We start from the raw sequence: 27,939 nt of genomic DNA on the forward strand, positions 1-27,939 counted from the left end.
GTGATTTTGATTGTCTTCTGTCTGGGATTATCAGGGTTGACATAGCAACTGGGCAGGGCTCCTGTGGATGTGCTGGGATGGTGAAGGGATTATGGCTGACCAGAACCAAGCCCCCCCCCCCCCCTTTGATAGTCCTTGTCATATGGAGTAAAATAAAAATGGAACAGTGCAAATCCGATGTATGGTTGATTTTCTATGAATTTATAACAGAAATGTGGCGTATGTAGTGTGTGAGTGTGAGTGTGTGTGAAGTTTGTGCAAACAGAATGATTGGGGTGGGGGTTCCTGCTACAATTGGATGCTGGGAATAGTGGGTCGTGGCTGTGATTGGATGCCTCCCCTCTTGTCTCGAAGCAACAGAGACTTCACTTGGAGAAGAGGCACCACTAGGCTTTGGTAAGCAAGCCATGGTGACCGTGGTACATAGAGGTTTGAGGGGATGATGTCAGAACTTGTGAGGCCCACCTCATGCCAGCAGCTGCAGTACTGAGCACTTGCCCAAAGTGGTGTTTTGGGCCTGGCTGAAGGGACTTAAAAAAAAAAAAACATGAAGAAGGGGGTTTAGTTCTTTGTTTACACTTGAGGTAGTGCCAGGGGGGACCCCCTTTGCTTGGCTGCCTTCACAGAAGCTGCTTCTCCTGTTCCAGAGTGAACAGTTGTTTGTTCACATTTTAGAAAGGGGGTGCTGGAGATGGCAGGGTGGATTCCCACCCACTGGCTTGCCTCCACATAGCTTGAGTGCTTGCTTGCCCCCCAATGGTCACTTTTTCTTTAAAAGGGTTGCTGGAATCTCTGGGGCATGCCTCACTTAGGACTGTTAGAAGTTGCCTTCTACCAGCTCCAGCCATTGGTATATTTGGCTCAGTATTGTCTACTTTGCTGTTTGGCTGTGGTTTTGCACTGAGGACACTTCCACCCCTTACCTGGAGATGCCAGGGAATGAACCCAAGACCTTCTGCACTCAAAGTAGATGCCTGCTATGGCACTTTCCCATTGGTTTGCCCTTCTTCCCTGTGAAAGTGATATGTTACTGGCTTCAGGATTTCTCCTTCGTTTTCACCAATTGACCAGGGTGTGTGTGTGTGTGTGTGTGTGTGTGTGTGTGTGTGTTCAATAGAATGAAGGCAGCCCTGTGCCCCCTCCACCCTGAACTTACCTGAACTCTATTCATGCAGTATAGCTTCATATGAAAACTTCTCTTTCACAAGAATGATCTTCACACAAGATATGTCCCAAAGCAGCCATCAGGCACAGAACACATCTGTCTCAATGAACTTTAAGAAAATAAAAATTACAGATAAGTTGCTCTTTAGTGCCAACTCAAATCTCTGGTGTGGAGCCATATGGATCTTTGTGATCTTTACAAGGACACCGCCCGCCCCCCAAGAAAAACCTATAGACATATAGAATTTGTAGGTGTGGACTCAGATTTGATTGTGGTTTGGAGCAGATGAGAAAATAATAAGAATTGACAAATCTGTGGCATGGGATGCGCTGGATCTCTGATTCTTACATTTCAGTCCATTGAGACAAATGTGATCTGTGATTGGACAGTGCTTGTTGAACATCAAGTATAAAAACCATGCCAAAGTACTTCAGTATCCCTAGTGTCTAGGTAATTCAGTACAAACTCACTTTTTTTGGTGGCGAAGGAGGTTTCTGGAATATGCTTGGATCTTTACATGCCCATGTTACAAACATTTATTAATTAGTCTTCTCTGCACAATTTTTTGGTTGTGTCTCTTCTCCTGCTCTTTTAGAAGTGACAAACATTTTGTGATGTGTCATGCCCGACAATAGCCACTTTGTGATATGCCACACACTGCATGGCAGCTATTTTGCAACTGCTACCCACATCCCTTTATCAAAATTACAAATGTGTCCTGAAGTTCAAAAAAGTTGGCAACCCCTGGGTGTTCACCCTCCCAGGGTGACAACAAAACAACAGCAGGAGGTATTAGAAATATATTAAACAATAAGATGAAGCAACAACAACATTCAGTAACATTAAAAACAACACCAGAAGATAAACTCATTATTAAAATGCAGTGCCATAAAATCACCAAAAAGCTCTCTGGATTTTTTTTACGGTTTTTCTCAAAGCCAGCAAAGTCCTAGAGAGGATATGTCAAACACAGGATGCTGTGAAAAGATTGTGCAAGTGTTTTCACAGATGCCACCACAGAGAAGGCCCTGTCCCTGATAACTATTCAGTTAATTTATATACAGTTATGATGTTCTGAAATAAAACATCAAGATCTATACAGCTATACTGATCTGAATTAACACTATATATTTCTAAACAAAACGTTGTCTAATTATGTTTCTCTCTCAGCATATCTCATCCCAGACCATCACTGCAACATCGTATCATCAAAGTGGGAACATGTCTGCCCAGGTAGGGATTTTTTCAAATGAGAGGTTACTGCTAAACTTGGGGTATATTTCGAGAAAATGCTTACAATTGGTCTCAGTGGCCTTTTGGGGAGCATAAAGCATAAGCCTTGATAAGCCTGGCCACCTGTGTGGCAATCACCAGAGAATCCAAATGGCTGAGAAAGCCAATGGGTTTGGAAAGAAACTGGCAAGTATGGGGAGGAGGGCAGGGGGTAAGGAAACCAGCATATCCCTCATACATTTCCCCATCTGATCCTTTGACTTGGACATTTTTGTAGGTGGTGAAGAAGAAGAGTCTTGGAAGTGTTAAGCGTCCACGGAAGTTCTTCCTGTGCTCTCTCAGGGCTCTGTCCATGCCTGGCCGCCAGTACCAAGCCTTGCCTAGTGCCTTTCTTGGTGACTATGATGCCAGCACCCGCTACACCAGCACCAAGAATACCAAGATGCCTCATTCAGTGAGTGAGTGACATGACCCGTCCCCCAAGCCTCTCCTCTGTCCTTCATCAGGCTACCCTGTTTGTTGGTATTTACCATCAGGGTCAATTTCTACTCACCTTACTAGTCCTGTGCACCCTATTCCGGACCCTGCTGCCAACATTTGCTGGGCAAGTTGCCTAGAGTAACAATATGGCTCTGCTTTAATCTGGAGGCAGAAGTTAGGGCCACAGTTGCTCTTGCAAAGCTGTACAAATCCCTTGGCATCCCTGTGTCTCAAAAGATCCACTTGCCACCTGTTGAACTCAACAGCTGGCCAACTGCACCAGCTGGACCAGGTCAACCTTTGACACTCAGCTGCTGTTCCTCATACTGCAGATGTATTTAGGCTCAGTGGACTGGGCCGGCCTGTGTACCTGCTTTCTCCACCAGCCCTCATCTGTAAATAGTTCATGACTAACAACTTTCCCAGCCCTTTCCCCCATATACTTTTTTGCTATGAAAGCCCACCTTTTCCCTTAAGAACCTTACAGCTGCTGCAGACAATCCCCATCTACCATCAACCTTCCAACTTTAACTTCTACACAAGAAAGGGCTTCCCACAATTTAAACACTTATATGCTTCATGCAGCAAGCACATCCAGAACACAAGCTTCTTGGCCACAACTCATATATTTCAGCTTTTATTCCATGGGCCAGAAATAAGGGCTCACCAAATCCACTACCTGGTTCAATTTTATCCCCGTGTCCCACTATGAGAAAGGAAAGTATAAAGACAGGATCGAAAGATCCTGCTTACCTAAGAGAATATTGGCTGTTTCCTATTACCCTTTTACTTCCATAGGGGTGTGGCAGAACACTGTCAGAATAATTTCCTCATTTGTAATGTGGGGGGCTAAATATATGAGTGAGCTAAGAGCGCAAGAAAAGAAATTCCATGCTCAGATAACTGTTAATGAAGTAACAAATTAGAGATTAATTCACTTTATTGCTACCTACTTAGTACAGGCCAGTGACTTTCTTCCTGTCACTTTTGTGCCAAGCATTTATTAGTGTAGGCCTTTTATATCTCTAGGAAGGGTGTTCACACATATGTGTAGCAGTGCATTATTGACCGGGCCAAGTCTTACCTCCCACATCACCCCAGAGGGCTATGAGTCAGCTTGAGCCAGAATTCACAGTGGCTGGCCAAGGACTAAGGCCTGTAGCTGACTCAGCTACCAGGCCCCGAAATGAGTAGTGTCGTATCATGTCAGAGGTGTAGTACATCTGATTTGAAAGTGGACATCACGAGAAGTCGGATCATGGCTTGATTAGGGCAAGGGAAACAAGGACTGTGCAAGCAGCCTGGATGATGCCAGATCAAAACAAATGTAGTGGCGAGAAGGAAAGGCATGTGCTTTCCTCAGTTTCCTTGTGGTGCAACACATGTGCATGTACACACATGGGAACACATAAGCACACACACACACACTCACTAACAAAGTGTGTGTTGGCTCTTTTGAGACAATTATCCAGGATAATCTTTATGCAGATTACGGGGATCCGATGGAGGGAGCAGATTGGACGCCTGTGTTTATTAAAATATGGATTTTGATCTCCTGTGTGGAGAGAGTGAGGCTGTGCGGGGGAGAGGGTGGCACTGAGCCGGCGAGGGGGTGCTTACTGCTGTAGTTCTGTATAAATCACTAAGAGCAGCGGGCATCAGGACTGTCAGAGTGGCCAGAGGGCAGGGAAAGTGCACAGCGCCGACAGGTCCTATACCAACTCAAGGGGATAAACAGCTTTTTCGCTGGGGGAAGGAACTTATTTAGAGCAGTACTTACAGGAGGGGTGTTTCACAATGACAACAGTAGAAGCCAAAACTGAAGAGGAGGAGAAAAAGGAGCCAGATTCAGCACCAGCTCCAGCTCCAGAGGCATTGCCAGAGGCAGCACCAGCATCCAACCCATCAAGCGGGGTAAGGTTGGCCTGGACATGGTGTGACGGGCTGCAAATAGAGGTCTTCATCCAGTTTTTCCACTGCTGCGGGACTTAGAATGTCTGTGGCAGCCATTGAGGTTGGGCTCAGGGGTGGGGAAACGGGCTGGGGGAGTGGCATTTATCCAAAAATAGGGTTGGCTGATAGAAGTGAAAGGAGCAGGAGTCATTTATGGACAGGTTGGACCCACAATTAATTGGATACCTTTTGAAAAGAAAATGCGTCACACATTCTGTTCTGGTAGCATTCTGACATGTCCATTTCTGATGGCTCTCTCCCACTCCTTTCATTTGGTTACTCAATAACCCTTTCCTTCCGTGACTTCACTTTATGGATTGGTATATTTCCGATCGCATTTAAATGTGAGAACTAATGATATAACGTTGATATAATTGAAAGACACTAGAATATGAACAGGTATTTTTTTCAGCTAATTGGCGATTACATGCGAGTGCATGTGCAAACACAAAATCCTTTTATCAACTTTAAAAGTTAAAGGAAAATGCTGTCAAAGTGATACCCAGCTTGATGGGGTAGCAGTTCTGCCCAATGAGGTCTAGATTCTTTGGTTCTTGGGACCTTTCTAGTCATATGGTACTTCACAGGCTAAAGCAGTAGTGGGAAACCTGTGGCCCTCCAGCTCTTGCTGAACTACAGCTCTCATGCTGTCTGGGGATGATGGAAGTTGGAGTCCAACATCTGGAGGGCCGTAGGTTCCCCACCCCTGGTTCAAAGCAAGGCCATATTCTGAGATACAGGAACAGAAGAAGCACCAATTCAACAGGAAAACATCTTGTGGAAACTAGGGATTCTGAACAAGATTAAAGGGTTATAGTAGAAACACGAATTATACTTTTGAACATCTAGGGCAACATGGTAGCAAGACAGAGGACATATGCAATATCTGGTTGGGTAAGGAACATGGCACTTTGAGGTTCCTGAGAATAATATTCTGACCATTCTTTGACCCTTCATTTTGAAGGATGTTGAAAATTCAAGAGTGTTGAAAAAAGCAGCTGTGGTTTTTAGATTAAAACATAAATGGGCCTGATAGTAAGGAGCTGAATAAAGAGTTTTTGCTAAGAGTGGTTGGGGGGAAAAATATACGAGGCAGACTGTTTAGGGAAGAGATGTCAGTCCCTGTCAGTGGTTACTTGAGCCTTGAAGTCTGAGATGGGGGGGGGGGAGCCTAGCTGGGCCACATTTATTCATTTGAATCACACTGCCAGACATAGTGACTAACCTCACATATAAATAAGCATATCTTTGTAGCCAAATGCCCCCATTAAGTTTAATTTTTCAGTTAGTGCAGCAGGAGGACCAGACCACACAGTTAGAAAGGAGATTAATGCCTTAATTCTGAACACTTGCTGGCTTCGCTCCAGTGCTGACTGATATTCCTCCCTCCCCCTCCATGTCTATCACTTCCTCTACAGTTTGGCCTCAATCCCCTTTGTATCAGCTTAACCCTGCCAATTCTTAGTTGCTGATTTCCAATAGGGTGCTCTGTTCTCTTTGCCCTCTCATGTCTGGTTTCTAAGGTACCCTTGGTGTTTTTTCTAACCCAAGCATACCTCTGGTTTCCTAATGCGCTAGGGTTGGGTGTCTTTCTTTCAAAGCTAGTGTACAGATCAAGCACCAGCAACAGGGTGGGCTAGAGGAGTTGCCTTCCAACTCTATGATTCTACGTGTACTGCTTCCAGTTTCACCAATCTGACCCCTGCCACCTGACCCCTAGGGCTAAGATGTTATTGACTACTCCCCCCCCCCAATTTTCATCTTTGTGTATTGTGTATTGTGCATTCATCTTCCACAATCACCACTCCCTCCCTCCAATATACCGTGACCTTGTTATGATACCTGAGGCCTTCCTGCCCTAAGCAACTCCCCTGTTGCATCCAAACACTGTTCCATTTTTTGTTCTTCCTTAATGTTGTAGTTGGATCTTTATCCTTCCTCACTTTTCCCTAGTCAATGCTAGAAAATTATCGGAGGAAGTGAAGCCAGGAGCTAGAAAGGTGCCAGGACACCTCAGCTTGACATTGATCCATTTATTATCCCTTCACATTTCTGTGTTGAGTAAATGGCCACCTTTGTTATGGCTTCCCCCCTCAAATGATAGCTTATAGATTTGGAAGAAAACATCCTTTACTCTATATGGTGGAGAAGGGCAAGCTAATAATAATAATAATAATAATAATAATAATAATAATAATAATAATAATAATAATAATAATAATAATTTAATAATAATTTGTTTGTTTCCTGCCCATCTGACTGGGTTTCCCCAGCCACTCCAGCATATATAAAAACATAATAAAACCTTGCTTCTAGTAATACCATCCCTTCTCCAGTATATCTGATGCCTGCATAGTTGGTAAACAAATAGACAATCACATGGACAACTTTGCAAAGCTACTTCTTCGTTCTGTCTGCTCACCAAAATGAGTAACCCTCCTTGACACAGAAAAGGCCTACTGTACCTCTTGGATTGGAGCCCTATGACTCTGAATCTTATAAAAAGTATTGGCTTATCTTTGCCTTGAGAACCTCTTGACCCACTTAACCGTGAAATGGTAAATAATGCTTCCGCAGCTGTACAGTGCAGTCAGATATTGGTTGAATTGTTTTGTGAAATTGTGGGAGGATGTGGTGAATTCAGTTGCTCTGTCTCAAAATAGGAAAGAGCAAAGGTTGATTTTATTACCAGTATGGCAAGGGTAATAGGCTGAGGTGCTTCCTTGGATCAGTGCTCTCAGGTTTGGAAGAGCAAGTGGGGAATAGACCAATTTAAGATGCAGAGGTTACATGCCTACCAAGCGGTCTCGAGTGTTGTGGTAATGATTTATAAACAAGCAATGGATGTTGTCTTCCACACACTTATATGTAGAAGATTTCCCACCCACCTGTAGTTATTTCCCATCTACCTGCTTTCTGTGTGAGTGTACAATGCAGTGGATAAATTATTATTTGATACAATATGGGGAGAGAAATATAAATAGGGCACAATGGGAGAACCAAATAGCAACACTCTTTTTTTTTTTAACAGCTAAAAAGGGGTTATGAAGAAGTATTTGTAGACAGCTGTAATAGAGACAAAAGTGTGTTGCTGCCAACCCTAGAAATAAGGGGTTTGGGGATTGTTATATGTTGCCAGATGACTTGGAAAAATGACCACAATTGTCTGGCTCTTTCAGTAACAGTATATTCTGCATATGGGACTCATGGTAGCTTTATGCTGTTTTAACTTATTGTGTTAGAATTGTGTTGTTGTTGTTTGGTGGTCAATGCAATTTTGTTCATGCCTATTTGATGCACCTGATCCTGTCATCGTACTACAAGAAATCACAGTGCTGTAACAATCTGTACTGTATTACACTTGTACCGGTGTACAACCATTCGCTGAGCCAGTGTGCAACAATGAATGTTCATGAACATTCTGTCAAGATATTTGCAGGCCAGCTATTCTAATGGAAAACCTTTTATACATATAGGGTCCAGGGATGGGAATAGCTTCGGAGAAACAGATTGAGGGCTAGAAAGAGAACCCAGAAGGTAGGAAAGATTTGGGGTGCCCCGAGTCAGGGTAATTGAAGGAGAGGAACAAAGTAGGCAATGGGTTAAGAAAGGGGAGCCTGAAGAAAGGAGACAGCTTCGGGGGGGGGGGATAATCTGAGGCAATTTTACATATTGATTTGGACTCATGCTACAATTCTTTGGGTGCAGGTTTTCAGATACTTTGGAATATCATTTATTTGAGTTGATGCAATTAGTTTGTAGCCAATGCGAAGCATGCATGCAAACACACACATACTCATCTGTATTCAACAACTGCAAATGTGGAATGTTTGCTGATGTGACAAGATAGTCACAGTTACAGGTTGGTTGTGTGCTGTTGTGCATGGATAAGCAGCAGGATTACTGTGGTGCATCAGACTTTTAAACTTTAAAAGGTGTGGGGTGGTGGTGGATTGCAGGACCTTCCATTCCATTTGCACTTCCACTGACATTCCCTTGCCTTGCAAAGCTATGAAGCTCTGAGTTTTTATGGCTCTGGCTGTTTGAGGATTCCCTTTTCCCTGTTTACTATTTTTCCTTACATTCTGTTCTACTTTTGCAAATCTTGGAGCTTCTCCAAACCTGCTGACACCTTCGCCTTGTACACGACCAGTACCATTTTGGCTACATAAATAATGTCACTCCCAGCCTGAACACTGGAAATAAAGGGAATGATGTGCTTGTGCAAATAATGTTTTCAATAGTACATTATGTAATTTGTTTGGGTTCATTTTGGATAATTTATTTGGTGTTTGTGCCTGCTGTCTCAGATTAGGAGCAGGCTACCTGGGCTCCATTGGGACATGTTCAAGAATACCAACTAAGGACTACTATCGCCAGGAGAAAGAGGCTGCAGCTGCCTAATTGCTCCACTGTGGCCAGCTACACTATCACAACAAGTCACAGGCTTGTCGCACAACAGAGGGTGCTGATTTTAGGGAGTTTTTATTCCTAGGCTCTGTGATGTAACCCCAACACAGTTCCCCAAAATATTAAACACAGGCCGCTTCAGTATACAGCACTTCAATACATAGCTGCACTCCCCTTCTTAACTGAAACAGGAAAGAAGTCAAACTTTGTGTAATGTTGTTTGTTATTCTTCGTACTGTGTCTAGGAAAGAATTTTTCTTTTTTAATCTTTAAAAAAGCAAGCAGCTGTGTTGCATCCTGGTAGTGTATCCAGCAGCATTTTTTTAAGTAAAGAACAAAGCATGCATTTGCAGACACTTCATTGTGAAAAGAAAAGGAAAAGTCCTAAAAGGAAATTGTATAGATTTTAATCGGCTTATTTTTTTTAGTTTTTGTAAAAGGCTATAGTCGTCCTCATATTCAAGTCAGAAAGAAACTTTCTGACCTGCTGGGAGCCCTCAAGTTATATCTAGAAGATGAAAGAGAAGGCCTGTTAAAGCAAGCACACCTGAAAGACTGTTCCAAACCCCCCAACCTCTACACTGCACCTAACCTCAATAATTTCTCATAATGTAACAGAACAGAAAAAACATACCTGGGTGAGATCAATGGCTTTCTAACCATGTGGTTTTCCTGAAGTGAATGTTGACATTATTCTCACATAGATAGTGAAATAAATTTTCTTTGAACCTAAAACCCAATTTGCATTTTAATATGAAAATGTTCTAATGAAAAATTAATTTCTAAAGAAAAGGAAAAGGTAACTTGTGTTAGCCTATAAAAAATTCCAAAATCCATATTATGGCAATACGTTTATTAGGCCAACACAAAATAGTATACAAATTTATGGAGCCAATTATGATATAGTTTTTTTAAAAAAAAACCAATGGGGTGCATGGATTGGCAAAAAAACAACAACCCACAACTGGGCAAAGAATGAAAATGGAGTTTTTGGATTCCATTAAAAACCTGCTGCCTTTCCCGATAATTCAAACACTGTACAAAATGAAACTTAGCTCCATATAGTATAATAGTTTAATCACATTTAACAGTTAAAACTTCAGATCAGCCTTGAACTCACAAGATGGATATAAGGCAGATGGAAGATTTCACACATAAAAAAAAAATCTCAAACCTGCACATCCAATTCTATCATTTCTAAAGCCTGAAATCCACAGACCTATGATAATTATTATTTGAAGAAGGACAGGGGGTGGGGGTGGGGAAACCTAGCTTTCTAATGAAATAAGCCTCTTAAGGGATGTCATTTGACTATATCAATGAGAAAATAAAAAGTGACTTGTCTGAATAAAAGCATTCCAAGAGAGGCTGTAGGAACCACTTAGAAATCTGGTATGAGGAGGCAGATGATAATCAGAGGCTGAGAATGGCTAGGAATGTGCCGCAGGGCTTTTTTTCAGTCTGAACTCCACTCCAGCACCCCTCAGGTGGGTGCCATTGTAAGAGAAGAAGGGCATGCCTTCCAAGATTTCTCCGATGAAAATAGGGATGTCTCATTCCATAATGATAATTTTACTATTTATACCCCACACATCTTACTATGTTGCCCCAGCCACTCTGGGCAGCTTCCAACGTATATAAAAACATAATAAAACATTAAACATTTTTTAAAAAAACCTTCCCTATACAGGATTTCTTTCAGACGGCTCAGGGGTCGGATAACTCCATACCCTCCAATATTTCTCCAACAGGGACCTTCTAAGGAAAAGCGGGACATTCCGGGATCAAATCAGAAACTGGGACGGCTTCTCTAAATCAGGGACGTCCCTGGAAAATAGGGACACTTGGAGGGTCTGCAAGGGAGGCACCTCTTTTTGTAGAAAAATAGCACTAGTTAGCAGTATTGGGAATTAAGTAATTGAAGCAGCTGCATGGGGAGGTGGGTGGATTCTCATTGTTCAGAGTTGCTTTAATCAGACACAGCTGGCTTAGTTCAGCTCTTATGCACCAGAGCAAGTTGGGGCTTTATGCTTCTTTTTAGCCTGAAGATATTGGTGACTGAGGAGGCAGCTTCACACATTATGTTCCTTTGTAGGTCTTGTGTGTGTAGGAAATTAGAAGTGCCTCATCTGTGTCAGTTCCATTACCTGCACATGTGGTAGGCAGCCCCAGTTGACTGTGGGTTCTTGCAGCAAGTGCACACCTTGAAAGATACATGGCTGTATTAGCTGTACAAGACAAGCAGTGTTCTACAAAGAAGTTATAGCCATGCTGGAAATTTGTCACATGTGTGGAGTGTGCTTGAGAGGCCTTGTGTCATTGTGTGCTCCGAGGAGCCGTCCGTCAACAAGACAGTGTCAGTCTAGGTATATGATCCTAAGGAGAGTTGTTAACTGCAAGGATACTTGTCTCACAGTGCAGATGGTCCATAACATAATCTTAGGCTTTAGGCTACAAAAAATCCCTTGTTTTAAGACTTTAAACAAAGTGACTGTCAAACATAGGGCCAAGGTGCCTTTGGCTCCCCCAATAAATTATTTGAGGTTGCTTCCCCCCCTCCGAAGTTTATGGGCATTGCCATTCAAATGGTGTTCATGCACCACATCATGTGATTGATTATGTGGGGTGGGGCTTACCTCCCCCCTCCCAATAATTTATTCAAGTTGGCACAACTGCTGTCAAAAGATGGGTAAGATCACCAACCTTCAATCCACTGGAGAATCAGCCAGCATAATGGGGTAAATTAAGGGAGGAGGAAACTTTTGCCCTACTAAGCAGATCTGGAAACAGAAATCAGCATTATACTGAATGTGATGTGTGGGTAGTTGGGTCCAAAAACATACACTTCAAACATCAAAAGCCAGGGTAAAGAGGTGCTTGCAGAGCTGTTGTAAGGATTATTGAGACAATGTGTGTGAACTGCTTTGTACACTCAAAATACACTATATAAATGCTAAGTACTGTTACTGGTAATGCCTATCTTATGCCTACACATCCCTGTACTGTACGTAAAATGTATAGGAAGCTGTGTAACTTCCTGACTGGATAAGTTCAACAAGGCAGAGGAAGATGTATTCTCCACATTTCCCACAAAAATCCAGCTCTGACAGATGAAGATATCCACAGAGGAAGACACCACAGAACTGTTTGTAATCCAGTACCATATAAGAGGGTTGAAAAACCCGTCGGAGGCATGTGTGTGTGTGTCTCACCTACCTGCAGCAGTTCCTGCTGAGTGCTTTGGCAAAAGTTAGGAAACAACACAGCTTTGCTCCTCATGTTGCCGATGAAAGCCAGCCAGAGGGGAGGACCCACAAGGGCACAGGATAGATGATGTCAGGCCCTGTTTATTTGTTGTCCTTGTTTTGCAGTCGGGTTCCCCAGAACAAGAAGGATTCTTCAGTCTGCTGACCCATGTACAAGGAGGGCGCATGGATGAGCAACGATGCAACATTCAGATTGTTCACAACAAGAGCGGCTCAGACACTGAGAAGAGTGAGTTAACCAAGGCTGGGTGTGAGGGGCAAGTTCAGGTCAGTGGGCACATTTTTGCAAAAGCTAGCACAGCTCTTGGTCCTGACTACCCCAAGCCTAGGTGAGGTCCATCTCTCCTTGGAGGCCGTTTTCTCATAAAACTGCTGACCCCAGTCTCAGATTTTGGTAATATGTGAACAACTGCTTTTGAAATTCTATTAGGTCATAAAGTCTTCCAATGCATTTGTGGATCATAGGTACAAAGCTAGCTGAAAGCATCTTTGCACAATGAAGCAAGGATGAGAGAGAGATTTTATTCAGGGTAGGACTCTGATATCTAGTCCCACTATGCGAGCCCACACAAGGACTTCCTCTAGCACAACTGGGAAACTCTAGCACAACGGGGCTTCCACCACCACCCCAAAAAATGGTTCTGGATGGTGTGGGGAAACCCCCAGGACAGTGCATGGGAAGAGGAAAGGGGGGATCATTCCTCCTTGCAAGCTGAGAAGCTTGTGCTGATGCGACAATTGCCATAGTACTATACTATTGCATTTAGAGGTGAAGCTGTCTTTGCACTTTTCAAAAGAATACGCAGAGCAAAATGCAACCATCTTTTGGAATTCATACTTCTCCAAATATTGTAATGGAACTCTCCAGCCAAGTAGCATGTACCAAAAAATGCATATTTAGGGTAGTCATATTTCAAAAAGTAAAAACCAGGACACCCCAAAACTGTTGAACTTTTGTAAGGAAAGCCCCCAAATTGTTGAGCTTTTGCTTTTAAAAAACACATGCCTAAGATCTAGGACAAAGCGCCGCCTTTTGAAAATTCCCCCCAGATGTCGATTCCACCTTTGAAATCCCAGATATATGGCAGCCATAGCATAAAGTGCACATAAAATACATATATATCAGATAAAATATTTAAAAATTCATATTACGGGAAATTGTTTTGTGAAAATTTGTATAGTAGGCATAAGTGTAATATTGGGTAAATGAGCAACTGAGAGAAACAAAAACTGATACATTTAGCCACCCCCAGCTCTGTATCAGGAAAGCTGACTCCACAGAGAGGTAAAGGTAAAGGGACCCCTGACCATTAGGTCCAGTCGTGGCTGACTCTGGGGTTGTGGCGCTCATCTTGTTTTATTGGCCAAGGGAGCTGGTGTACAGCTTCCGGGTCATGTGGCCAGCATGACTAAGCCGCTTCTGGCGAACCAGAGCAGCGCATGGAAACGCCGTTTACCTTCCCACCAGAGCGGTTCCTATTTATCTATTTGCACTTTGATGTGCTTTCGAACTGCTAAGTTGGTAGGAGCAGGGACCGAGCAATGGGAGCTCATCCCGTTGCAGGGATTCGAACCGCCGACCTTCTGATCAGCAAGTCCTAGGCTCTGTGGTTTAACCCACAGCACCACCCGCATCTCTTATACTCCACAGAGAACTGTTGTGCTAATGGGAGGGTGCTCTTTCTGCTGATTCTGATACCAAATACTGACTGCTAGAAGTCCATGATACCTAAGGGAGGCAAGATCAGTCCTAGTGCTGTGCTCCCTCTGTATGCCTTTCCCTAATGCCCTTTTCTATTTCTTGTGCAGAGAACAGCCCCAGCCCACCCCCAGAGATGGACAACTTCATGGATATGCTGGCACATACGCAGAGCCGGCGGATGGACGATCAGCGGGTCAGCTTCAACTACCTCCCAGGCTTCCAAAACGCTGACCGTAATGCCAGCAACAAACCGGCCTCTGGGGCCACCAAGGTGAGAGGGAGATGGGAAAGCAGCGGGCAGGGCAGGGAGACTCTGGGTTCTATCTTGACTTAGACATGCTTAGAGCAGAACCATTAAGTCCCAGTTAATGAGACTAATGTAAGTCCCGCATGTCTAGGTCCAGCCCCAAAAGGTACCTGCACAGTATGACTGTAGCACAGCTGGAAATGCACGTAAGTCAGGCTATGTCACAGTCACAGCCTGTTTCTGCAAACACAGCTTGTTTCTGGAAACAAGCAATAGGAGTTGTAGAGGCACCGTGGCTCATCGGGCTTGATGTACTTTTTAAAAATGTTTGCCCTGTCTTTCCACTCTAAAAGGTGACATACATAAACAATTCACGCCAATAACTAAAAACCATATCAAATATTGAACAATAACAGAAATGGAGAACAAGTTGAAATGGCAAAATAATGCAAATAATAGCAGTAAAAATCCTGAAAAGGCATCACGGTGAAAACAAAATGCGAACATTTCACTGCCAACATACCACCATCAAAATTCATGTTTTGTTGTGCAAGCATTAAAAAAACCTGCAAAATATGTTTACTAGAGATGAAAGTAGGAGGATGAATACCAAGAAAATATAATGCATTCAATACCATGAAAAGCAGCATTGTCTATCTCCGAATAAACATCAGTTTCATCTGTGCCACTACCATGATTTTCGCTTAAAAGACATTCTGCCTACTAGAGGGCAGTATCACTTGTTCCCTCAGGACACTGCACACTAGCAGAAAACTTACCTTTTATTACTAAAATTGTTTGCTTCACATTTTCTTAAAGCTAAACTGATGCTTAAATCCCAACTGGTAACTATTGTCTGTTAACAAGAGTTTCTGCTAGTTCCCACATTCACTTGCAGCAACAAGTAGGATTCACTTATTACCATCTCTACACAGAGCAGATGGCAAGGAGTTGACACAAAGTTGGTATCATCATAATTTATTTTGCATGTCTGCATACTAAGAGGCTTCTGATTTTTGTTTGTTTCCTTGTTTTCACATTAATAACATTCACACTTGACACAAGTAACTCAAGATTTTAATGTGAAAAAGCAGACACGCATGCATACACCCACATACCGGTATGCTCTATTTTTCTCTCAAGGCCACCTTAATTCTATTTATATCTACAAAATTGTAACGTACAGCAAATGTACTGTATTTCTGCTTGCATATACTATCATCATCGTCGTCATCATTTACTTTTGTTACCCGCCCTTCACCATAATGTCCCAGGGAAGGTTCAATCTAAAAAAATTTAAAAGGAGTATAATAAAATAAAACAGCCCCACCCCAAAGTGCCATACAATGCAATATGTACATATCAACAAAGCAGATGGTATGTGGGGAAACACTAGCAACAGTGCTTTTTTTCTTTAAAAATGTTTAGGGGTACTCTCATTTTTACTCAAGAAAATCACCATTTTATTGTTCAAATCGGGGGAAATAAATACAGTAAATGGACAAAAGTACAAAGGTTCACAAAATCTTTAGGGGTATGTGTACCCTTGCGTACCCCCAGAAAAAAGCACTGACTAGCAATACTGATTCAGCTGTCAAAGGCCAATGAGAAGGTGTGCTTCTTCAATGACCGTGCCAAGAAACGATGTCTGATGCCCCCGTGTAAGGAGGAAATTCCACAATTTTGTAGCTATTATGGAAAAGGCTCTCTTGCGGGCCATTGCCTTTTGTACCTCCAAGGAGATGTGCTATATAAGTACATTGCGGACATTAGGGGACTGGGTTTAGCCATTACATAACCACTGTGGCCTCCGAGATGAGACTGTGGGCTACTTCATGTAGTAGCTTCTCCTTCTCTTCCTTTCACCCCTTCAAGCCTACTTGGTTCTATCTACCAGCCAGACCTGCATAAACAAACACAAGGTTCTACAACACTCATTATCTGTAAATCAGTCATATTGTCCTTCTGATCTTTGAGGGCTGGAGTCAGCTAACATGTCCCACTAGCAGAACCCTGTGCAATGGGAATTTCCCTCTCCTCCTATGCACTCCCAAATTATTGGAGGGTCCAGGAGAACCTCCAAAACATCATGCAGGGGGAAGAGAGGGAACATGGTTCCATCAGGCTAGCAGTAGACCTTGCATGGATGGAGCAATCTCCTTAGCACTCTGTTGAATTCCTCCATAAAAACTAAATTACCAAACCTGTTTTCAGTGTCCTTTTGCAAAGTAGCCAATCTATCACTTTCTGCCACTGAGGAAGAGCAGGAACACACACCCTGCAGAGAAGAGCAGTTCCGCCTCAGAAGATGTCCCTCCATACATATCCACACAATGTCTTTTCCTTGTGGCCCCATTAATACTCCTGAATGATGCACGTATTAACCTTCCTTATTGAGTCTCTTTGACAGTCTGTCACTAACCCTTGCCCTGCTCGGGGTGGCCTTGTGATATTCTCCTTGTTATTCAACTGATTAACTCTTTATTTCTGTTTCTTTCCTGTGTTTTCTGGCTGGAACAACATGAGGCCTTGTCTGTGCCGTACTGTGTCGTGTCCACAAGAGGCATCTACAGGATGACACTTTCTACAAAACTTGTTCATGTCCCGGGGCTGGGTTTGACTTGGTGTCATGGATGTAAAGTGAATGCCTAGACACATAGGGCCTCTGCAAATCTATGCACACTCCTTCTGGGCCACAGAAGGGGCATTACACATGAAGGAGCATTAGCTGAATCTAGCTAAAGAGAAAGACCAATCAGTTGTTGCATTCTAGGATCCTACTTGCCTATTGTTCTAGGATCCAAGCTTAGTACATAACACCGGACAGGGTGGGCAGTAAGGCATGCTCTGCCTTTTGACAACCCTGTGGTCCTGACATCCATGAAACAGTGAAGCAAGCTTGGGAGGCAGCTCTTTAGGTGTTGGAAATGGGTCCAGAAGTTTATGAAAGGCAAAGTTTGAAAATGCCATCATTTGCCTAGATTACGGTAATCACCCACGAATGCCCAGGGTTCAAGTAGCAGCCCCTTCCTTCCTTCCTTCCTTCCTTCCTTCCTTCCTTCCTTCCTTCCTTCCTTCCTTTCCTATCCTTGGGGTGCTTGGACCTAGGCACTCAATGGCCAAGCCATTCCTAGCTTGTGGTTACAATAGATGGTTTTGGCTCTCTACAGGCAGGTGGTGTCAGGTAACACTTCGAGATGCAGGTCATCAGTGAATATGAGAAACAGCGACAGCACACACTGCATCCACCCACAGCCTCTTGGAATCTTGATGGAAGTCTGTTCAATGTTTCTGTATTTATGTGTCTGTATGTGCCATGGGCAGCTCTATAGGGAGGGAAACGCTCCCGTCCTTGGCTGCACTACCACCACTGTATTTTCTTCTTTGCAGAAATGAGTACCTCCCCAGTCCTGATCAGGGAAGGTGGCAGACAGACACCGACCTAATGCCACCAAGCACAGCACTCCGCCACTCGCCCAATAGAAACCCCTCACTGCAGTACCAGCCCTGTTCATTCTTTGTACATGCCCTGCCAGTCCAATAAAGACTCAGATGGTTTCTTCCTTGTCGGTTTCCTTAGCAGATGACCCTTAGCAGCAGGGGAGCAGGGAAACGAGAACTGCACTCTTGTACATGAAACAACCATTGCAAATAGCATGCTCTCGTGGTGGTAAGAGGGGAGGTAAAATTGCACTAAGTAAGTCACTGCCAGCTGCTCCTGGAGTTGGAATCCTGCCTTTCCCTCTGATGAACTGAGCATAATTCACGGGTGTCCTTCATGTCACAACCACTTCAATAAATTTACACCTAAATACAGTGTCACTATTTTCAAGAAGGCTCTAGTCACATACTGGCAATTTCAGGTTGCACAGTTAAAACCTGGTTTGGACCTCTTCTGCGACAAACTAGCTTTCTGTTCCCTCCCCAACCCATCCCAAGTTAAACTTTTTGCAATAACTGCTCCAGAAAGTGTGGGATTACATTTGCTTGAAGCAACACTGAACCTCCCTGCAAACAAGTCAGAATGTTCAATAAAGAGCCAACATCTTATAACCCCTTCGCTAATTTTATATGAAAAAAATCAGGACAAATGCTTAACAAACCGGTCATCTGGATGCGACTCAAGTCCATGTTCCAAACCTCCTGTACCAGATGGGTAATCGGACGTTTTCACATTAGTAGTAAATGAGCAGAAAAATTGTAGGTATAGGAAAAAAGAAAAGCACATGGAGGGCAAATCTTAAAATGAGTTTAATAAAGGACTGTCAGAAGTGGCCCATAGAGTGAAAAGGTAAGTGTTGGGGGCTGAACAGTAACACATGGATGAGTGGGGTGGGATTGTATACACATGTTGACACACACCCACACACCCACACACCCACACACCCACCCACCCACACACCGATCATTGGACCTGTGACCCTCTGGCTGTTTTCATTGATTTCATTGAAATCCCTTCCTATGAAACATTCTGAAGCAATTTAAACAAGCAACAAAATATCCACAATGAAAACATATATAAAAACAATTTCAAATCCAAAACAAACGAGGACAAAAAAATCCACTTAAAAGGGCTTATTGGGAAAAAAACAAGGTCTTCAATAGGCACCCAAAAGACAGTAAAGACAGCACTTATCCGATGTATAACAGGAAGGAGTTCCAAAGGGTAGGTGCCACCACAGTAAAGGCCCAGTTCCTGTGTTACATGAAATGAACCTCCTGTAGAGACAATAACTGCAAGAGGCTCTTTCCTGCTGAGTAGTGGTGATCAGTTATATATAAGGGATGAGACAATCTTTTAGGCATCCTAGTCCCAAACTGCACAGGGCTTTGCACACTAGTACTTGTCAGGAGCTCAGCCTACACTCGAGTAGGACCCTGGCAGAGACACATGCCCAACTGGCATGTTCCCTTCCTCCTGGTCGATCGTTCAGGAGCTTCAAAAGCTTTCTTCAGCCCAAACAGCACAGCGACCGATGCCAACAGACACCGGCACACTTGGGACCCACAGAATCTTCGCAACTTGCATGACAAACCTCAGCAACTCATCATTTTTGCTAATCTATGGTACTTTATTTACATATAAACACATACAAAGCACTGCAACATGGCTCCCTCTCTCTCTAGCATCAGACAGCAAAGGGAAAGACAAAGGACAATAGTCCCACTTCACGGAACACAGTAACACAAACATCCTGTCTCCATCACTTCCCACTCTGTGGAGTCAAAACATATACCATCATGTGATAGACAACAATCCTATGACTGCAGTCACGGAGCAGGAATTCTAACAGTACTAACATCCTGAATTTAGCTTGCTAGCTAATCGGCAGCTAGTGCAATCCCTTCAGTACTAAAGTAATGTGGTGGTAATATTCTACCCCAGTAAGCAGTCAAGATGCTATGTTTTGCACCAGCTGCAGCTTCTGGGGCAGCCCCACAAAAAGTACATTATAGTAATCCAGTTTGGAGGTTAATAGTACACTGATGACACTGGTTAAGCTATCCTGGTCCAAGAACAGCTGTAGGTGCCTTACTAGCTGAAGCTGCTAAAAGGCAATCCTGAAGTCAACAGGGCCTCTAATGACACAGATGAATCCAGGATTATCCCCAGACTAGAAACCTGCTTCTTCAGGGGGAGTATGACCCTGTCCAAAACAGGCAATTGACCAATTATCCAAACTCAAGAGCTGCTCACTTACAGCACCTCAACCTTGCCAATTTCATGGCCTCTCCTGATTCAGATGTCCCAAAGACATAGAACTGGGGATCATAAACCTATTAATGTCACCTCACCTGAAATCTAATGCCCACTCAGAATGGTTCATGTAAATGTTAAATAGCATTGGGGACAAGACGGTCCCTGCAGCATCCAACAACACGACCACCTGGGAACCAAAAAATAATCAATCACCCATGCTCTTCTTTGAAGCACACCTCAGGGATGGGATCAGAACCACTGTAAAACAGTCTCCCAAATACCCATCTTACTGAGTTGGTTCATGGTGCCAAAAGTTGCTGAGTGATCAAGTAAGAATAAGAGGATCTACACTCCCACTGACTATGACCCTATAAAAGATCATCCATCAGGGCAATCAAGGGCAATACAGCCCCATAAGCAGGCCTGAACCTTGACTGAAATGTATCACAATAATCAGTTTAATTCAGTTCATGTTGTTTAGACTCTGATTCCCATCAGCCCCAGCCAGCACAACCAATGGTCAGGAATGATGGGAGTCCAACATCTCATGGTTCACAGGTTCCCTATCTATGCTCTAAACACTAAACTATTAATATTTGTGTTATTGCCCACCCACCCCTGAGAGTTAAGACACACCCACTCCACATATTAAAATGGCAGAAGGTTGCAAGAAGAGAGGTTGGGCCCCTCCAGACTGGAATTCTTCTCACATATTGACCAATAATAGTGCCTTAGTGGTAGATTTACACACATCATGCCACTTTACTACCGGTAGTTGTTCTGTGATGCTTCCCTAAAGTTAATGCAATACTATCATCTGGAAGGACACTCTTGCATTATTGTGCACAAAAGCGGGACCATCCCAGAACATTTGTGGTATAAAAAAGTTACAGGATGTCAGCAGAAAGTTATGGGATATGCACTTATTGGAAACATAGCAGTAAATCTGCCCCAAAATCTTTCCCGGTCCATACAGCAGTGGCGGACTTTGGGGTCTCAAATTTCAGCAGTGCCCTGTGAGATGCCAAAATTTGGTGTCCCTCCCACCCACCCTCCATGCCATTCTGAATCATAATTGCGGTGTCCCCTGCAGCTCCGTGCCCAGTGACACTGAACCAGCCACACACACACCAAATCCACCTCTGCATACAGAATTGAAAGCAGGATCGTGTGAAACGGCCCAATACCATCCTAAGTGCAAAGCACCATGAATGCACTATAAAACAGATGCCTGGAAGAACCTTTACAAGGAGCAAAGTAGTGCTGAGCAAGGAAACAGTTACACCCCAGGCTTCCCCACTCTAAATCCCCCTCTGTAGGATCAGTAGCCACTGAGCTTCTGTGATGATCATTTGCATGGAAAGTATATGGTTACATTCCCTCCAACGTTTCTCCGAGGAAAATAGGGACGGTCTGTTCTCCATCAGGAAGCATCTCCTGTGCTGGATCCTGCTTCACACATAAACGTCATCTACACATCAACATTGGTCACCTTGAGCCAATCGCAACCTCACCTATCTCACAGGGTTGTTGTAAAGAAAAAATGTGTGAGGGAAGGGATCAACGCCTTCCACAGACAAATGGAATGAAATAAAATTTTAGCTGTAAGCTGCCTTGAGTCCCCGTCAGGAAAAAAAGGTGGAACAACAACAATAACAGAAATTCTGAAAATGACTGCCACTCAGCCTGACCTACCACACAGGGTTGTTGTATGGATTGAATGAGGAGAGAAACCAGGTATACCACATTGAGCTCCTCAGAGAAAAAGGTGGACTATAAATGCAATAAATGAGCAAATAAAATCAAGAAACATAAACCAGATCCCTGAACATGCACAGGTAGTAACCACTCACTGAAACACAGCACAATAATTATTATTATTAATTTATACCCCGCCCATCTGACTGGGTTTCCCCAGCCACTCTGGGTGGCTTCCAACAGAACACTAAAACACAATAACCTATTAAACATTAAAAGCTTCCCTTAAACAGGGCTGCCTTCAAATGTCTTCTAAAAGTTTGGTAGTTATTTTTCTCTTTGACATCTGGTGGGAGGGCGTTCCACAGGGCAGGTCCCACTACCGAGAAGGCCCTCTGCCTGGTTCCCTGTAACTTGGCTTCTCGTAGCGAGGCCCTCGGCGCTAGACCTCAGTGTCCAGGCAGAACGATGGAGGTGGAGACGCTCCTTCAGGTATACTGGACCAAAGCCGTTTAGGGCTTTAAAGGTCAGCACCAACACTTTGAATTGTGCTTGGAAACATATTGGGAGCCAGTGTAGGTCTTTCAAGACCGGTGTTATACGGTCTCGGCGGCCGCTCCCAGTCACCAGTCTAGCTGCCACATTCTGGATTAATTGTACTTTCCGGGTCACCTTCAAAGGTAGCCCCACATAGAACACTGTGCTGGTCCCGGGGGGAAGGTTACTGTTACCGTAGTCAAAGTTCAGTCCTAAGTCACTAGCCTGGAGATAGTCCACAAAGTGCGAGGTGAGGTCCGAAACAGGGAGCCGGGCGGGGACAGGAACACTCGAAGATCAGAAGCAGGAAGCCGGGCGGGGAACAGGAACACTGGAGGAACAGGACTGGATGCTGGCCGAAACAGCTCTTCAATGACGACGTTGCTCCCGCAACCTGGGACCGGGCTGACTGCCCTTTATCTTCTCTAAGGCCAGGGGCGGTCCCGGCCCCCAGGAGCCCCGCCTCTCCTGGCCTTAAGGCGAGCACTCCTCCTGGGAGAAACCAGTTCCCTTCGCCTCTCTGCCCTAAGGGTTACTGGGCCCCGGGGAAGGCTCACCTGTAGACACTGAGTCCTCAAGCACCTCTGGGGCCAGAATGGTTTCACCTGGTGCCTGCTCCTGAGGATCTGGCACAGGTGCAGGCTCCTCAGAATCTAGGCCTTGCCCCAGTTCAGCCGGCCCTGGAGGTGGGGACTCCTGTGCCAGCTGGGATTCCTCCGGTTCACTCTCAGAATCGGAATCCCAGGCCATCACAAACACATTGCAGTAGTCCAAGCGGGAGATAACCAGAGCATGCACCACTCTGGCGAGACAGTCTGCAGGCAGATAGGGTCTCAGCCTGTGTACCAGATGGAGCTGATAAACAGCTGCCCTGGACACAGAATTGACCTGCACCTCCATGGATAGCTGTGAGTCCAAAATGACTCCCAGGCTGCGCACCTGATCCTTCAGGGGCACAGTTACCCCATTCAGGACCAGGGAGTCCTCCACACCAGTCTGCCCCCTGTCCCCTAGAATCTTGTCAGGATTCAACCTCAATCCGTTAGCTGCCATCCATCCTCCAACCGCCTCCAGACACTCACTCAGGACCTTCACCGCCTTCACTGGATAAAGCATGCATAAGCATGTGTGGTTGTGTATGCACACACCTCCATCTTGCTCATACCTCCTTTTTGTGCATGGGTAGTACTGTTTCGAGGTGCAGTAGTGCCATTTTGGCCACATAAGGATTAGCCCTGACCCCTGAACATAGCTAACAGATGGATTGATACTTGGGAATTATATGGCAAGAAGGTGAGCGCAAGGGGTGCATATGCATGCCAACATGTATGTATGGTGTGGTGCGTACACATCAAGTGTGTGAGCAACTACAATAACTAGTCGCAAGTGTAAGTAATGGGAATAAAAAGGCAGGAAAGAGCACACATTAAGCGACTATGTGGATATACTCCCTGGAATAAATATGGAGTGACGGCACACATATCCATCACAGCCCAACACAGAGTTAGCCACCCACCATCAGCCTTCATAAGTGCACATAATTTTATGTTGGATTGTATGCATTGGGAATCACGGGTTCCTTGGTGGCTTATGGTTCATATATAAGCAGAAAGCTCAGCCAGCAAGTCTGTGATGGCCACGTTCTGATCCGGACTTAAATTCCATGTACACCATGCCCAGGTCAAATCCCACACATCAATGAGATCTACCCATGGGTACACTGATACTGCAAGTAACATAATTCCGCCTTCTGTAACAGGATAAGCAGCTGTCAGCCAATGATTAACAGAGTGAGACTGAAGAAAGTGGCTTCAGCAGCTACCCTGAGCCAGCCATTCCTCCTCTTTTTAAAAGGCACTCTGGAAGCACACAAACATCAGCAAATTAAGTTGGCAGCAGAATCACTGATTGAAACACATGAACACACATTGGCTTCCTGGTGCATCCTCTATCTCCACTCCAAGAGTGGATGCATCTATTCAGAGATCAATGTGGATCTCGTTCTTGTGAAGAGATTCACCACGTACACTGCTGCTTTGCCATCTTATGTTCAGCAAGGATTCTTTAAAAAAAAATAAGGCATGTATATAGACGTCTGCCACAAGCTATCTGGCCCAAAGTTAGCTATGCACTGGGAAAAATGGGTTTTGCAAATCACCCAAAGCACATTTGAAAGTGCTGATCTCCACACTCCCATGGCACAGAAATGAAGAGGTAATTATTGCCGGAAAAGGGCAAATTCTACCACTATAGCCAGGCAATTTGAGGTTGGGATGAGAATGTGTAGCAACTCATCCAGATCTGCCTCTGAAGTGTACAACACCTTGATTCCCTGGACAGTAGACAAGATACTGGCTGACAACAGTAATAGGAACCACAGTGCTTCTAAGTTCTTTGGCTGCACCATAATTCATCTTCCTTCTTCACACTGTGCTAACGCCTAAGCCCTGCATCCTACTTCAGTATCAGACTCCGTATTTGCAAACTATGAATAACTCCTTTAAAACTGAAAGAGTGCACATAATTAAATCTTTAAAGTAACCTTGTTGCTGATCCCCTCAAGCCATTCTTCCCTGAAATACAAACTGTTCCAGACCCTTGAAACTTGAAGGATATACATATCTGGCCAGAAACCTTTCGTCAACACCCCCCATATGGCAGGGATTGCTTACATGGTGCCCAGGGCCACCACAGTGCCTGCAAGAGCCAGTTGGGTGGCCCTGTTGCATTTTCGGTTGTGAAAAATTGGATTTGGTAGGTTGGGGGAATGGCAAGCACTTTACCCATGGAGTCTTTTCTGAATAGGTTGTGTGTGCTCATGCATGCTGTATGTGTGGTTGAAAGAGCAGTACTTGGGCAGAGAGGAAGAAATTAGATTTGTAATCTGTGTTTATGTGTGGACTGAGAAAGGGAGGGATGCAGGAAATGAAGGCCTGTGGAAACTGAGCAACACTGGTAAGGAACCTAGCTATGGAAATAGTACTTAAAAGTACAAGCTAAGTTTTTATCTTCTGCTTTCCATGTAGTAACGAATGTTGTCATCCATCTCACCCAAACCTGAATCCCCAAAACGTCTTTCTATATATATACACACAGAGAGACACACAACCAGCTTATCAATCAATATATCCATTTACATTCCCCCCCCCCGTTGTTTATTCCCTCCCCTCCCCTCCCTCCCCCAGGACTTCCCTCAGCTCCTCTTTCCGGTTTCTTTACACATATTATCCTCTGCATATTGTAAAATTGTACATATCATTGCCTTATCTATCATATATTCAACAAATAAATTTGTGGATGTTTATTCAAAACCTGCCAAGGAGTCGAAATAATTTTGTTCTCTTTTTAAATAATTTGTGAAAAGTTCCCATTCTTCTTTGAAGTCACGATTGTCCTTGTCACGCAGTTTATATGTCAACTTGGCCACTTCAGCATAGCTCATCAATTTTCCTTGCCACTGTTCTTTTGTTGGGATTTCCTCATTCTTCCATCTTTGTGCTAACAAGACTCTTGCCGCTGTTGTAGCATACATAAATAAGTTTTTTTTTTTCTTGGCAGGTCTTGTCCTACAATCCCTAACAAAAATGCTTCTGGATTTTTTTACAAATGTCATTTTAAACATTTTTTTTCAATTCATTATATATCATTTCCCAAAAAATTTTAACTTCTCTACATTCCCACCACATATGATAGAAATTACCTTCTTTTTCTTTACATTTCCAACCTGGTTTTATACATTTTTGCTATTTGTACTGGTGTAAGATACCATCTATACATCATTTTCATATAGTTTGCTTTCAGCAGAGAACAGTCAGTAAATTTCAAATCTACCTTCCAGTTTTTCCCAGTCCTCAAACTATATATTGTGTCCTATATCTTGTGCCCATTTGATAAGTGATTTGATCTCTTCATCTTTTGTTTCCCATTCTAGCAGAATGCTTTCTTCAGCAGCTTCACTTCTTCTATAACTCGTATAGCTAAACCCTTTATTATCTTCCTTGTACATCTCATGTATTTGTCTGCAATGCAGCCAACTCTGGAAATGGTCTTTAACTTCCTCATAATCTTTTAATTTCTATTTTCCTTCTTGATCTCTCAGTAATCTCTATATGTAGGCCACGTCCCCTTTTTATACCGAGCGGTTTGAGTAACGAAGCTTCAATTGGTGATAACCACCAGGGTGCCCAAAACGTCTTTCAATAGATGCGTACCTTTCACAACTGATGCATCTTTTCCAGATGGTTTGGAAGTGATGTAGCTTAATAGACCAGAGTTGGCTGCCCTTAGGAGGACAGAAGACCTTGAGATTCTACCCAGTGCCCAGAGCTGTCGGTACAGTAATGTGGACCGTACGAGTGACAGAAAAGGGTGGATGGTGATAATGGTGGTTCTGATGGGGAACTAGAGGTTGTTTACTGCACAAAGCTGCTGTGGTCGGGATTTTGATGTACTGGAAGGTATAATCTATGTTCATGCAGGCTAGACTTAGGCTATCAGGGTCATGGATGAGATTAGATGCCGAATGAAGACATGAAAGAAGAATCTGGGATGAAACTAACTTTTCTCTTTGCTTCAACAGGAGAGCAAGGACTTGGCTTTACCAGAAGGTGCCGCTTCAGATATATCAGTCGTTCCCATTGCACCCATGGATGATTATTTCTCCTTCATCAACCGCATCCATGGCAAGCAGCTTGAAGCTGCCAAGGGCAAAGTAAAAAGTCCAACCCCCAAACCTGTCAGTGCCCAGGATCCTAGCACTTCCTCCTAAAGGCACAGATCTGCAAGACCTCCTCTCCCAAATCTACCATGCTTTGCTTTAACATCACATTTCCTCCACCCCAGCAGTAGGGATGTAATCTACAAATATTTTGATAACGAGGTTCTTTCAATGTCCTTGCATGAGATATTTGTCAAGTCCTACTACCCAAGACACAAGCACACACCTTGTTTCTCAAATCCACTAAGCCCTGGCACTGCTTCCCCATAGGACGCAAGCAGTTCTACCCACAAAGTCCCCCTCCCAACATACACATCAGATTCCTCTACTTCTATCCCTCTTAACATGCCTAGCAGTGTTCCCTTGGACATTGAGACAAGTGCTGCCTCAAATGTATAAATGCAATTAAAAAAGGTTTCTCGGAACAGAGTGTAAAATGGGTAGTCATTTATGGAACAGGGTCATGCCCAGCAAGAACAGAACACTGTGAAAGTACGTTGGATTTTTAATAATGAACTATCAAGCTTTCAATGCACTGGGTGATTACACAATGGGACTGCCAGAATTACAGAGTTCTCGGGGGTGGGGGTGGATTGTACTTTTAGTTTTCAGAAGTCACAAGAAGTTTGGCAAAATGTAAAAGAGCGATCACGGCAGGCTGTTCACCTGCAGCACCAAACTACTTTTCTCCCGTCTTCATAAAACTGCAGGATATATTCCAGGAAATCAACGGCCTGTTCATCCATCTGTTTTGCACCCATGCTTTTAGCAGCCCATTCACACTAAACAATAGTTTACTTTACTATGGTTTAATGTGATGTGCAAACCAG

At 43.8% G+C, this 27,939-nt stretch overlaps 1 protein-coding gene across 3 annotated transcripts; it reads left to right on the forward strand.

The window, feature by feature from the left end:
* The first annotated feature begins 420 nt into the window (after positions 1-420).
* On the forward strand, positions 421-27,935 carry PCP2 (Purkinje cell protein 2). 3 transcript variants are annotated; one of them, XM_081177478.1, is made up of 7 exons: positions 421-454; positions 2,336-2,398; positions 2,676-2,856; positions 4,686-4,792; positions 12,613-12,736; positions 14,317-14,480; positions 26,972-27,935. In XM_081177478.1, the coding sequence occupies exons 1-7, from the start codon at positions 440-442 to the stop codon at positions 27,158-27,160; spliced, it is 843 nt and encodes a 280-aa protein (XP_081033604.1). In that variant the 5' UTR covers positions 421-439; the 3' UTR covers positions 27,161-27,935. The 3 variants fall into 3 exon arrangements, with proteins under 3 accessions (XP_081033604.1, XP_081033605.1, XP_081033606.1); XM_081177480.1 differs by lacking the exons at positions 421-454; positions 26,972-27,935 and adding exons at positions 604-1,021; positions 17,847-18,016 and having other exon boundaries at positions 2,335-2,398; XM_081177479.1 differs by lacking the exons at positions 421-454; positions 4,686-4,792 and adding an exon at positions 601-1,021 and having other exon boundaries at positions 2,335-2,398; positions 2,676-2,852.
* Positions 27,936-27,939: the final 4 nt, after the last annotated feature.

Source organism: Podarcis bocagei, assembly GCF_964188305.1.
Source record: "Podarcis bocagei genome assembly, chromosome: 2".
NCBI classification, from domain to species: Eukaryota; Metazoa; Chordata; class Lepidosauria; order Squamata; family Lacertidae; genus Podarcis; species Podarcis bocagei.

Bases quoted from the DNA above. Each gene is read 5' to 3' on its own strand.
- PCP2 (XM_081177478.1), top strand. The intron at 2,399-2,675 runs GTAGGGATTTTT...ACATTTTTGTAG, and splicing joins GTGGGAACATGTCTGCCCAG to GTGGTGAAGAAGAAGAGTCT. The intron at 12,737-14,316 runs GTGAGTTAACCA...TTTCTTGTGCAG, and splicing joins CGGCTCAGACACTGAGAAGA to AGAACAGCCCCAGCCCACCC.